The following is a 13736-nucleotide window of genomic DNA, read 5'->3' on the forward strand; positions in this document are numbered from 1 at the left end:
ATAAACAACAAATACTTGTGTAAGTATAACCCTATACAATATTTGGGATATACTTACCTAAAACAAGTATTCGTTGTTTATCTGAAATTTGATTTAACTGGGTATCCTGCATTTTAACTGGCAATCCTATATGGTTGGGAGTGGGGTAGAAGAGGAGGTATACAGAAAAACACATCAGCAGGAAAGGAAAACACAGATGCAGTTGCGATGATTAAGGAAGGAGGGAGACAACGCCTTTACTGAGAGTCTCTTCTACACCAGAAACTTGCATGTGCATTATTTCATTTGAGTGTTCCAGTAATTCTGTGTATTAGCCATATTTATCCCCACTTACAGATGAAAACACAGAAGTTCAGAGAATCAACTGACTTGCAAAGTGTCACATGGGTAATTCGTGAAAGGCAGGACTATAATCCACGGCTTCTGAGTATAATCTGAGCGCTATTTCTTCTACATATGGCTGCTTTGCCTGCTGAGACACCCTTATAATTTTTATAGGTTGTACACAGAGCAGATCCAACAGTTTTCTTTACTTTTCCAATACATTCATAAGGAAGTAAATTCTAAACGGCATCCTGGACTAACACATATTTGCAAAATACAGTCGTCTACTTACAGAGATCATTCTATTTACAGAGAAAGCACTAGACCCTTCTCTCCTTTGGGCCACTAATCGCAACTAACCACATTGCCCAGCTAACCACAGTTCCCTGACAAAGAGGCAGAGAAAGAGTCAAGACAAGAAGGACAATGTTCCACCCAAGATGACCACTGCTCCCCAGTTTTCAGATGAGGAAGGTCATGAGATATTTGACTCAACAAAATCTTACAGGGACCCAAGAGGAAAAGGCTCCTCTATTCTTATGCTAGCATCCCACAAGCCATTATTTTCCCGAAAACACAGTTGATTTGGTGTTATGTTCTGGGGGGGAAATTGTTTTTTAAAAAGCTATCTGTCAAAAGGACAGTGGGAAATACTTTCTCCTCCAGCCCCCCAAGCCTCTAACATCTGTGGCACACAATCGAAGGGAAACAGCCATAAAAATGACTTAATATGTGCCTTTTTTGAAGTACAGTAACTGTCGGACAAGTGACTATAAAAAGAACACAGCTGAGACGGTCTAGATTTATTTCTGCTTAGTGAGTTTCCAGATCAGAATGTGCTCTGTGCATCAGTTGTTTTGCTTTTGTGCTGTTTGGTTTCTAAATTTTCCTTTCTTTTCACAGATGCTAGCAGCTTCTGTTTATGATTAAATCCTGCCCATCTCACAGTCCACACTCAGGGAGACCATGTGGCAGTCAGGCCCCACTGCCAGTTCCTGGGGGAGGGTGGTGCCCACACAGGTGGGCAGACAGCCGCGGGGATTCCCCACCAGCTACGCTGGCCAAGTCCATGGAGATGGGGCTGAGCCTGTTCACAAGGGCTCCGCTCTGCCTACCCTTGCTCAGGCCCTGTTTACTCCCCTGCCTTCACCCCTCCTCTTGCTTCTCCCACCCCTCCCTACAAACACACAGGCACAGACTCCAAAGTGGCAGACAACTAACACTTGACCTTTTGGGCCACTGGAGCCTCCAGTTTTCTGTGGAAGATGGCAAAAAACCACACTCTTGTTTCCACCCCAGCCAGCACCATTCTCAGCCTGAAACAAATACCCAAAGGCAATTATCCAGAACCCGAGGGCGCAGATTAGCTCAGGGCAGTCATTTGCAGACTTAATTATCAGAGGTGTTTAGAAACATTTCAGCTGGAGGGGGGTGGAAGCTGGGGGGGGGGGGGGGAAGAACATGGACGGACTTTTAATTTCTGTTGATTCTGAGGGCGCAAGCCCTACAAACAAGGCACTTTTTGGACTCTACCAGCTGCCCTGACGCAGGGGTCTCTTCTGTCTCATCGTAGAGAATGATAATTAAAGATTCTGAAGGTGAGAAAAACTCAACTTCATTTTGGCTCTAAAATCTTTCCAAGATTTCTCTTGAAAAAGCCAATTAAATTGATTTAAGTTTCACTGTTTTTAAAATCCTCAAGGTACAGAAAACATGAATTCTGGCCAACACCATTTAAATAAGTGTGATCAGGTTTCCATATATATTACATGAGAAGATTCCAAACGGAGGCTTGGAGGCCTCAGGGCTCTAACTGCACTTAATAGCAAGCCTGGTTTAAGGATCCCTGGGGCACTGGCCCTACCGAGCAGGGAGGATCTCACCAGCTGACAAGCAACCTCAGGCCAAGGAAAGACTGTGCGGAAATGGTGAGGGCTGGAAGGGCTGGGATCACAAATGCCAGGGCTGAAAGAGGGAGGTCTCGGAGCCCACCTGCTCCCATTCCCAGACGGAGGAGCCCAAGCATGGTGGCTGGGCAGGCACCAGCACATAGCATATCAGACTCTGAGGGCTTCTTCCATCTCCTCCCAGGATCTTCATTCCCTGACCAGGGACCTAACCCGTGTCCCCTTGCAGTGGAAGCGTGGAGTCTTAACCACTGGACTGCCAAGGAAGTCCCTCCTCTCTCTGTTAAATCAAGACCCCCAGACATAAGATACACCTTGTATGAAGGTGAGGGAATGAGGCAGGGGGGGCTGCTATGAGTACCAGGGCAGATGTTTGCCCAAACCTCCCCCTTCCCCACACACAGCAGAGTAACGGGCTCCACTCTGTCACTCTGGGGCAACCTGCAAGAGGATTACGTAAGGGAGAACAGCCCACCAGGCCCAGGAGTTATCGACTCATTCAGAGGCCTTGCAGGAATTTCCTGTTGTGTGATCTGGGTCTTGCAAATAACTACAACCAAGCCGAGGCTGTCACTCTCCTCTGTCTTAGAGGAAATGCGTGTCCTTGAGTCACCAGTTGCCGGTGCCCTGCAGCTCTCCAAAGACTGGGCCTAGCTCTGAGAATGCCCACAGGGAGCCAGCAGGAGGGTGTGCACTGAGAACGAAGGGTGGGCCAGCCCAGGGGGCAGTGAAATCCCAGGCCGTGGGCCTAGTTTTTAACAAAAACCTACATGTGTTTCTGCTTTTCCTTTCCTTTTTAAATTTTTTTAAATTGTAAGACATATATTACGTACAAAGGAGTACATGCAAACACAGACACACTCCCTCAAGTGCAGCACAAAAGAAATGCAGCCCTCCAGCGGCAATCCCCACCCGTGTCTGCGTCCCCACCACTCCTCCGCTCCCTCCAGAGGCAACAGTCATGCTGGTTTTGGGAACCATCATTTCCTTGGTTTTCCTTATGATGTTCACCACTTGCGTATATATCCCTAAAGATTACATTTCCATTTTGCCTATCAATTCACATAGCTAGCTCCCCGTCTGCTCGTTTTATCTTTATATAATACTCAGTTAGATGAATATGTTATATTTATCCATTCTGCTGTCTATGAGCATTTAGGTTGTTTTCAGTTTGGGCTACTACAAATAATGCCGTGACGAACACTCTTGAATGTGTCTCCTGGTCCTCAGGTGCTGGAGTTTCTTTATGCTGCACACCTGACAGGGAAACACTGCAGCACCAGAACGCGCGTTTCACTAGCAGATGCCAATCTGTGTTCCAAAATTATGCTGCCTCTCCCTCCCTGAAAGACACTGATAAACCCACTCCACTTATACAGAGGAGGGGTCACGGTGACTCGAGGCCAAGAAAACCTAGTTCATCACCAGACTGGCAAGTTAAAGCTGTATCTTGATACCTTCTCTGTAAGACAAAGCCCAAGATTTTAAAATTCTGAGCTGAGCCAGAACCAACAATCCAAATGGCTGGGCTTTCCACAAGAAAAAATGTCACAAACTCCACCAAATGAATGAAGTAACATCTATGGATTCGGTGCAGACCCACCTGCCCACACTACTAAATATAAGCAATAAGTACAAACGTGTCCTTGAGATATTCAGCACAGAAAGACTGCAGACGGATCAGTCCCCATCTGCCGAGGGTGGAGGGGGAGTGAGGAGGGGTCCTGGAGGCCCCCCACCAGCTGCTGCCACATACCTGTATACTGGCTGCATCTCCCTTGCTATGCCAATGACGGCGCCGGGCAGGAAGTTATCGAACTCCTCAAACAATTCCCGGATGTTGGTCTTGTACTTTAGGTCTAGGTCCAGCTGAATTATCCGCAGGATCTCTGGAGGAAAGAACAATACAATAATGAGACAGACACACATCCTGAGAGGCTCAGCCACTGACAGAAAATGAAGTGAAAGGTGCAGAAAAGGGTACTGGATTATTCTTGCTGTCACTGAATAATGCAAAGACACTGCTTGAAACAAAGGCCCTTCATCTACCAGCAAGCCCCCACTCACTAGAAGCCTTCATAAAAAACAGTGGCCCTGGAGATTTCCTTCCAATTGCAGACATACAGTTTCTGTAAAACTAGGCAACCAGATCCTCCAGTTTAGGCCACTGCCCTGGTGTAATTGTCAACAGAGCACCATTTCATTCTCAAAAGTATCTGATTTAGATGACACAGTACACGGACACCCTACTGAAAACTCAAAGCATACAGGTGTTTCTCTTTGGGGTACAGGTAGTAAGTGACCCACAGAAGTCATTATTGCTTCAGGTTCTTATTCCTATATATTTCTGCAAACCTAGGTATGTGTGGAGTTAGGATGCTGACCCAGAGAAAAACAGCTAAAAGACCTCAGATACTGTTTTTGGGTTTTTTTTTTTTAACATCTTTATTGGAGTATAATTGCTTTACAGTGTTGTGTTAGTTTCTGCTTTATAACAAAGTGAATCAGTTACACATATACATATGTCCCCATATCCCCTCCCCTCTTGCGTCTCCCTCCCACCCTCCCTATCACACCCCTCTAGGTGGTCACAAAGCAGGGAGCTGATCTCCCTGTACCATGCAGCTGCTTCCCACTAGCTAGCTATTTTACATTTGGTAGTGTATATATGTCCATGCCACTCCCTCACTTCGTCCCAGCTTACCCTTCCCTCTCCCCATGTCTTCAAGTCCATTCCCTACGTCTGTGTCTTTATTCCTGTCCTGCCCCTAGGATCATAAGAACCTTTTTTTTTTTAGATTCCATATATATGTGTTAGCATACGGTATTTGTTTTGCTCTTTCTGACTTAGCTCACTCTGTATGACAGACTCTAGGTCCATCCACCTCAGTACAAATTACTCAATTTCTCAAAAACTAGTTTTTAAAGACAGTCTTAAAAATAATCATATTCATAAGCATCATAGTTACTAGTCTGTCATAAGATCAAGGCCCAAACAGTGACTCTGAGAAATCCTGGAACAACTGGATTAGTTTAGATCTATCCCTGAATTAAAGCTGGCTGTTCATTTTTTATTCCAGCTTGTAAAACTCATATCTAGTTTCTTGAACTGGACATTGTACACAAAGGGTTTTATTCTTTCTTCTAAGTTGTAATATGCATTCAGCTGAGGAGTATATTTCCCATATCCACCGAACTTTCCAACTCAAGTTCCACTTCCAGTTTCCTCCCCCAATTAGTTTTTGTATACTTGCAGGGTCAGGTTTTGTTTTGTACCTTCCTTCTTTAAAAATGATAAACAGTACTTCTAGAGACAACTACCCTGTCCTCGTCACACCTACAGTCTGCTTGATGTGTCATTTACCAGTTGAAATTACAGTACCAATTGTGTGCCGTAAATATAAAAATGTTTAAAGAGAATACTGACAAATAAGGTTTATAGAAATATCATATTAACTTAAGACTTGGCTATGACTAAAGATGGGAGAGCAAAATGTATTTGAAATTTGACAGAATTTTTACTTCACAATAACCTAATATTACTGATAAAAGTGAAGGGGCGGGCTTCCCTGGTGGCGCAGTGGTGGAGAGTCCGCCTGCCGATGCAGGGGACACGGGTTCGTGACCCCGTCCGGAGGATCCCATGTGCCGCGGAGCGGCTGGGCCCGTGAGCCATGGCCGCTGAGCCTGCGCGTCCGGAGCCTGTGCTCCGCAACGGGAGAGGCCACAACAGTGAGAGGCCCGTGTATCGCCAAAAAAAAAAAAAAAAAAGTGAAGGGGCAGTTGAAAATGGGTAATATTGAAATAACTGTTAACTAGCTTATGGAATAATGTGTTCATAGTTAGCCAAAGACAGCAGACGACTAAAATGGTGCTCTGAAGTTCTGACGTGGCACTTACAACTGCAGGTTGCTAGGTTACAAGCAAGGTGTACACAGACGGAAATGAACAAATAATATAAAAAGTCTATGTAGATAGGAGATTCGTATTTTATTTCTCCAGTGACATATTTACAGTTGAATATAAATTAAAGGCGTGCTTGCACACCAAAGCCAGGTCCTTTAGGTGGTTCAGTCAAAGAGGTAAGACCTCCGGCTGGCTCACATGAGAAACGTCCACTCCTTGGCCCAGGTTTTGGGATTCTGCCAGCCTTGAATTCATCAATAATTTTTTCAATATCCTTAGGTGTCAGATCCTCAAAGTAGCTGTCATTTATTTGAACCATTGGTGTGTTTACACAGGCCCCTGAACATTCCACTTCTGTAAGAGTGAGAAGTTTGTCTGGTGTAGTCTCTCCAACCCTTATACCAAGCTTTTTCTGAATGACCTCCAGTATGCTGTCGGAGTTACGAGGCCCGCAAGGGAAGCACGCAAGGCGTAGTAGTGCAGACTTGACATGTTTTCCAACTGGCTTTCGGTTATACACTGTATAAAAAGTTGCTACTTCATATACTCTCATTGGAGGTACTTGTAAAACTTCTGCAACCTTGTTCATAGCAGAGATGGGCAGCCATCCATTCTGTCTTTGGGCTAAATCCAGGACTGGAAGCGCAGCTGCTGCTTTCTGCCCTTCTGGGTAGTTTTTTACAATGGCCTCTATCCTCTTACAGTTTTCCGGTGTGAAATCAAATGGAGCATCTGGGTTATTCTCAGGAGTATCTCTCTGCACAAATAAGAGCTCCAGAGAGCTGGAGTTCTCTCCGGCTCCATTCTGCACAGCTGTCTTATGCAGATTCCTTATATGTCTTCCCCACTGGGCAGCGAAGCCAGCTGCGCGGGCCCAGAGCACCACGGAGAGGAACATGGCAGGCCAAACTGTGGCCCTTCGCGCCGCGTCAGGCCTACTGTTATGTTTTTAATCCACTGTCTGAAAGACTAACTGAGCTATAATTAGACAGACCGACTCTCACAATCACCTGGCTCTTAAGAGCTGTTTGCTTCCGTTGCCCCCAGATGACTCAGGGGCGAGAAGGGAGGAGAGAGGCGCTGAGATCATTCTCCATCCTTCATCCAACAGGACTGTCTGAGCTCCTGGGCCAGTGGTGGCAGCAGGGGACCACACACCAAGCTGACTGGGCCCTGCCCTCAGGGAGGGACACTCAGGTGAACGAAAACAGTAAGGGGGGACCTAGTGCTGACGTGACGTGGAAGAGGGTTAAGTGATGAAGGAGAAAGAGTAGTATTAAGAGAAGGCCTGGCCTGGGAATCAGACCACAAGGGAGCAGATTCCAGTTCTGCTGCTGATTAATTCTGTGACCCTGGGGAAATTATTTCACTTCTCTAAACCTTAGTTTTTTCATTTGTTAGTGCAGATGATACAGTGTGCCTCATGAGGCTGTGATGCCGAGAAGACGAGATAACAGGTGGGAAACGTCATCCAGGCTGTAGGCACCACAGGAACCCAGGGTCTGGAGAGTAGGGAACACTCACTAGAGCCTGAGGCAGTTGAGGAAGACTGAACGGAAGAAGGGGACTTGGGCAGGCAAGGAGCAGTGAGGTAACAGCACCACCTACCCAGAATGCCGGGCTCCCCCCTCAACTCTCCACCACCCTTTCACGGCGGCCCAGCTGCAGAGCACGGTGCTGTCAGGACCCACTGCCCGTGGAAGCCCCCTGAAGACAGGGACCCCATCTTCGGCATCTTGGCCTCCGTCCACTCATAGTGCGGGGCTTGGCATTCAGTAAATACTCAGGAACGTTTGTGGAATTCAACAGTCATTCTCTAGATTAGTTTATGAAGAAATCACAGCTCATGATTCAAGAAAACTGATTCATTTGTCTCTGTTCCACTTTCCTTTGTGATGCAGAAACAAATCAGTAATTGATATCCCATATGAGCTTTCTGGAAAAAAAAAAGTGCCAGTAGGTGAGAATCCAGCTGCCCAGGCCAGAGGGGAGCAGGCTGCTTCTTGGGTCCCTGTGGAAAGGGGGTAGATGAGAATGGGCCCCAGGCCAGTTCGGACCCGGCGGCCTGCCTGCCTTCACACTGCCCACCCCACACGTAAATGTGAGCAAAACTGCCACTTCCCCTCCTGCACTAAAGACAATAATCACAACTACCTAGAAACCACGAAGGGTGATGAGCCAGGAGCCTGGAGGTCAGCAAGCCCATGTGCTGACGTGGCTGCCTCCTAGACGCTGCCCTAAACCGGGAAGGAGAAGAGAAACAGGCCACAAGGTGGAGTCTCGGGGCCCCTGCTGCTCTCAGAGGTGGCCCTGGAGAACAGAGGTAAGGAACCTGATGGTGACCTTAGGGAAGGCCACTGTGTCCCAGGAGAGAGTGTCCAGGCATGAGTTGCAGCCATCAAGAAGTCATGACGGGGAGGCCCCACCGCACACACCCCTCCAGCCATTTCTCTCTTTCAGTCCATCTCCTGCGTCCCGAGCTCCCAAATCCAGGGTTTCAGGCAGCTCTCACACACGGTAGAGCAGAGCCCTCATGAGACAGGGACAGAATGGCACCATCATCCCAAACAGAGAAATCACATCATCGCCGGGGGTGGGGATGGTGAGGGACAAAAGGGTGTTTGACCTGGAGATGGGAGGCCTCAAGGAAGTATGGTGGTAGTTCTGTGGCACCGTCAGGGCTATGAAAGGGAACTCTCATCCTCACGGCCCTGGGAGTACTTCCAATAATATCAGCGAATGCCACATAAGAAGCACCCTTTCTCTGAGTGGTTTATAAGTGTCTGGTATTATTATACAGGCAACAGTTTTATTTCTCATAACCACCCGACATGTTAAGTGGAGTTATTCCCATGTTTAAATGAAGAACCAGAGGCTTAGAAAGGTTAAAAACAATAGCCCAAGGTCCCACAACCAACAAGTCTCAGAGCTGGGATCTGAACCCAGGTCTGCTTGACTTGAAAGCCCAGCATGCTCTTCCCAGTAGACCCTGATTCTGCTTGTGACGGGAGAGGAGCTCCTGGGAGGTAAGTTTTAGTTCCACCGCTACCCACACAGGAGGCCTGGGAGCACGGAGAAGTGCCAAAGACGTTGATAGACAAAAAGCAGAGCGACAGCCTGGTCAGATGAGAATTATGAGGAAGCCCTCTATATAAAAGCGGTAATTTCAGTATAATTAGAGAAATTCCTGATCAAGGGGCCATGCGGTCTGTCAATCAGTCATTCTTCCTTGAAAGCTTACCATGTGCTATGTGTACTCTCTGGTCTTTCAAGATCATCTAAATCCTACTTAATCTGCCTGAAGCAACCCGAATACCTCCTTCCCTGGCCTGCCTGGACAGGACCTGGGCAGAGGGCCGAGCTCAAGGACATCAGATTCTCTTGAGGAGACCAGCTAATGCATTTGGGCAGAGCCTGGCCTTGTCTTAATATGCCCCTCAGTAAATCTGAGCACTTTCCCAGACCTTTAGGCACTGGCTGGGAGTGACCTTGGGAAGGTGACGTGCAGCCCTAAGACACAGGACTTTGAGATGCTTTAATATTTTTTATAACTCCTCCTTGGTAAAGGACCTTTCAGGAAGGATTTGCTTAAGCCTGGGAAGACTTCTTTCGAGAGAGAGCCTTCGCCACACAAGGTTAACTGATTAGGAAGGAAAGAGGCAGCAGCTCCAGCATGAAGTGACCCCTTCACACCAATGGGAAAGGACTGACCCAGTTGTCAACTTTCAGGCTGAGGCAGGAGGACACTCCCTTCTGTTCAGGGAGGCCGACAGCTCCCAGCACAGCCTGCACTAACACGCAGGCATCTGTCCAGACAGTTATCCTTTTATGTAATTGTGAAATAAGATGCCAAGTTGTAAATGTCGCTGCTGAAAAGAGGAAGATGCTTACCAGGAAGGCTGGAATTCATTAGGATGAGATGTTTTAAAGGGCCCTGTTCCTCTGGTCCTTGATATAGTCATTTCTGTGGGAACTACATCCGGCGCGTTTTATACATAATGCTGAAAGACTGTTTTGAGGATGAAACAAGGTTGATATGTGGAAGTAGCAGCCACAGTGATGGCCCAGAGAAGATGCTGGTGGGAGGACAGCTGTAATGACAGCAAGTAAGACCACTGAAATGTAAGGAATAAATGAATGAGATAACTGCTCCCAAAGAAAAGAGGAGATGAAATCTATAAAGCACTGGGGAGAATGTTTGAGCAAAAGGAGGAGTAGTAGTCTACAAAACGCAAAAAAATGTCTCGCATCTCAGGCTGGTTGAATGTCCGCCATGTCACAATCCCATGAGAAGGAAACAGAAAAGGTAGTGGACAGAATAATCTAGGATAATGCATTTGAAAAGGGAACCTGATAATAACTGAGGCCAATATACCCATTTACAGATAGGGAAACTGAGGACCAAAGAAGCAGAAGGACTTGCCAGGGATTACACAGTCCAGCTAAGTGGCCAAGCTGATCCCAGAACTCAGGTCTTCTGACTCCCTAGCCAATGGTCTCATGTTACCTAGCCCCCCTGCCACCACCCACTCGCAGCATGGACCATGAACCCCTAGGGAGCAGAAGATATTGTGTAATGGCCCAAAGGGTTGTGCACAAGACTTGTCAGGCACCCAACGCAACTAGCTCATGGAGGATCCGCAAATTACCCATGAAAATGTAAACCTGCAGATCAATAAGTAGTAGCCAAAGGAAAGAAAGACTTCCATGACCCACACAGTTTGTAGTCAACTTTTGGAAACGGGAAAATGGCTCTCCGTATTCTCACATTAACCTCAGGCAGAGATGTTAAAAAAACAAACAAATCTTTACATTCCTCTAAGAACACACCTTGAGCTGTGCTAAATTCAAAGGGAGGCAGGAACCTGACTTAGCATCTCAGAGCCACCCATGGGGACTCAAGCTAAGCGCCCCGTGCGAGAGCCACAGCGACCAGCAACCAAGCAATGTCCTCCCTGTGCCCACCATCCTCTGTTCTAGGCAGACCTGTGCATTCCCAGGAATGTGTCTGCTGCTACATTCAATCAGTTGGGTGAGGGGCATTCCGACCAGCCCCTCAGGCTGAAAATCTTCTCACAGACGTGTTTAAATCACAAAAGCAAGAACTGAAGTATCAGTGTGTGCCTAGGTCACGTTCTCAGGTAGAAGGAAGCTTGGCTCACGTGTTAGGAAGAGACCTGTGTGTGCACCTGGTATTTGAGGAACACACTTGTGGCTGGTCAACCTCCTCAGGTGAGTTCAACTCCCTGATGCTGGTTGCCCAGGCCTCTTGGTAAACGATGGAACCTGGAAGAGCTTCCGGCATTCCCACCTCATGGCTCAGCAGCCGGAGCTTCCACGGAGGACAATAGCTTGGCAAGAGCTCAGAAAAGTTGACCTGGGCTATTTCAGGAAATGCAAGAATTGCTGCCTACAAGGTATAGAAGGTGGTTCAGGGTTCACACAGGACTGGTGAATGTGTGATCACAAGATAGGATCCACTGAAGTATGTCAACTCAAACTGGGAAAAGATGCTCAGGACCGAGGTGGGCTTTCTGGTCTAAGACATACTTCCTCTTGAGCTTCAACTCCAGGGGATAAAGTAAAAAATGTGGCGCCGTCTTCACAAGAGGAGGTCAGCGCGCCTCGTCCTCTCATGCTCCAGTTTCAGGCTGACAACATGGTGCCACTCGGTTCGAACAAGTTGGAAAAGGAAAGACAAGATCCCAAGTGCCGGCTCAAAATGCGCTTTCAAGACCTTCAAATCCCCATTACCATCATCACCGCCCTGACCCTGGATGGCACTAAGGAGGTTCCAACTGCCCGGGTGGTTGCTCTTGGGGTTCAGAAAGGCCAGCCCCGCTGCTGTGTCTGAGGCCCTGAGCACCAGCCTGGCTGGGCTGTAGGGTTGATGCCTCCGCACAAGTGCACTGCCGAAGGCAATGTCCACGGCCTTAAAACCAGCTGGGAGGTTCCCAAGCCAACACTCCCCGATGGAAAGAGGCTTGAGACAGCTCATCATCAGCCTCCAATTAAACCAGCCACAAGGCATGTCATCTGACCATGGATGGAATTACAATCCGGAGTGAGTAATTAAGGATACCCCCAAACAAACAAAAGGATTGAAAAAAACCTCCTTTCCTCTCCCCTCCCTTCTCCTATCCCCAGAAACCACAGACACATCTTAACACACACAAAACAACACAAAACATAATAGGTCAGGAAATGATGAGAAGGTAAGACTCACTTAGGTGAGCACTGAGCCCCCCATCCTGGGCAGCAGACGGGCCTTCTCCAGGGGCAGATGAACCATGCAAGCACCTTCTCCCCCTTTGTGTTTTGAAAGAGCATCAGAGCTTCCCAGAGATAAATATTTATAAAACATTAGAAGGCCCTCACCTCTGAACATCAGCCCAAGCTTTCCACTAACCCGGAGGGGGCTTGGGGAGGAAGGGAAATGATGACAGCTCCAAGCAATGCGGGGCATCACGAGGCTGAGGACCTGGAAGCAGCTGCTTAGAGAGGGAGCTCACTTTCTCATTGTCTGCTTGGCGAGATCGCAGCAATTTGCCACCTGCTTTATCATCATCTGGAGCTTGTTAATTGCTGCTCAGCAGCACCTCTGGCCTGTAGGACCCAAAGGGCACCTGAAAGGGGTGGAGACTTCCTCTAAGGGTAAGAGGCTCCTGACCCGGGAGGAGACAGTCCCGACGTGCCACACCAGCCACACCAGCCCAGCATTTCCTGCTAGAGGGTTTCAGGCTGGGTGTGACGGAGGGCCCGCCATTCCACTGCACAGACCCAAGCTGTGTCCCCGAGGAGGTCCGAGGGTGGAATGCGCCGGGGCGGTTCTCACATCCAACAGGGAACTTGGGTCGCCTCCCAGCTGGGCTTCTCCATTCCCTTCCCCGTGCAAGGCCCAGCTGCAGGACAGCTGGCTAACTGTGGGAATAGCTGGCACGAAGGAACACAGTGGAACATGCCAAGCGTCCAAGGGGCTCCTCCAGCCTGCTCAGAAACGCTCCTTCCCTCGGAGCAGAGAGAGTGTGTCTGTGCCAGGCCCATTGCTGGGGCTTTACAGCTACTGACCCAGCGCACGAACCTCCACTCTGCTCTGCTGGGTGGGTATCAGGACCCCCCATCTTCAAATGAGGAAGTTGAGGCTCAGAGAGTTTTGGCGACTCACCTAGGACAACCTGGCAAGGAAGCGTCAGAGTTGAGAGCAAGCACAGATTTGCCTCATACGGGTTTCTGAGAAAACCCTTCAGACATCTCTGAAGTCCCTTTTCAAATTCCGTTATCTTTAAAAACAAGAAATGCTGCCACACCAAGAGCAAAAATACCAGACAGCTGCAGAGCATCTCAGGCAGAGACTGGGTTTCCCATGGGCAGAGCTGGGCTTTCCCACAGCCACTTCCCTCAAGGCCCCCACCCTCAAGGAACTTGAAGACTACTGGGGTACCCTTTCATTGAGCAAGGGCCAATGGAGAAGTTTCAGGAAAAAGAGGTTTCATGCCACAAAATGAAGTCGAAAGGAAGTTCTGAAGCCTCACACTTGCTGGGAAGCCCCGCGCTTCCCTGCCTTGCAGGTCCCTGGATGGCCAGGATACAGCAGTGCTC

General features: G+C 48.2%; 2 protein-coding genes across 3 annotated transcripts in view; both read right to left on the bottom strand.

Annotated features, from left to right (window-relative positions):
* Positions 1-13736, bottom strand: part of XXYLT1 (xyloside xylosyltransferase 1) — a 189280-nt gene that overhangs the window by 71281 nt on the left and 104263 nt on the right. For both annotated transcript variants that reach the window (XM_082654381.1, XM_082654380.1), the window contains exon 3: positions 3988-4120. In XM_082654381.1, coding sequence (XP_082510507.1) covers positions 3988-4120 — 133 coding nt within the window. The remainder of the gene's footprint in view (positions 1-3987; positions 4121-13736) is intronic.
* On the bottom strand, positions 6234-7035 carry LOC309823376 (NADH dehydrogenase [ubiquinone] flavoprotein 2, mitochondrial-like; the record flags this gene model as incomplete). The annotated part of the gene is made up of 1 exon (XM_082655602.1): positions 6234-7035. The coding sequence occupies one exon, from the start codon at positions 7033-7035 to the stop codon at positions 6259-6261; it is 777 nt and encodes a 258-aa protein (XP_082511728.1). The 3' UTR covers positions 6234-6258.

Source organism: Grampus griseus, assembly GCF_964374135.1.
Source record: "Grampus griseus genome assembly, chromosome: 5".
In the NCBI taxonomy this organism is placed as follows: domain Eukaryota; kingdom Metazoa; phylum Chordata; class Mammalia; order Artiodactyla; family Delphinidae; genus Grampus; species Grampus griseus.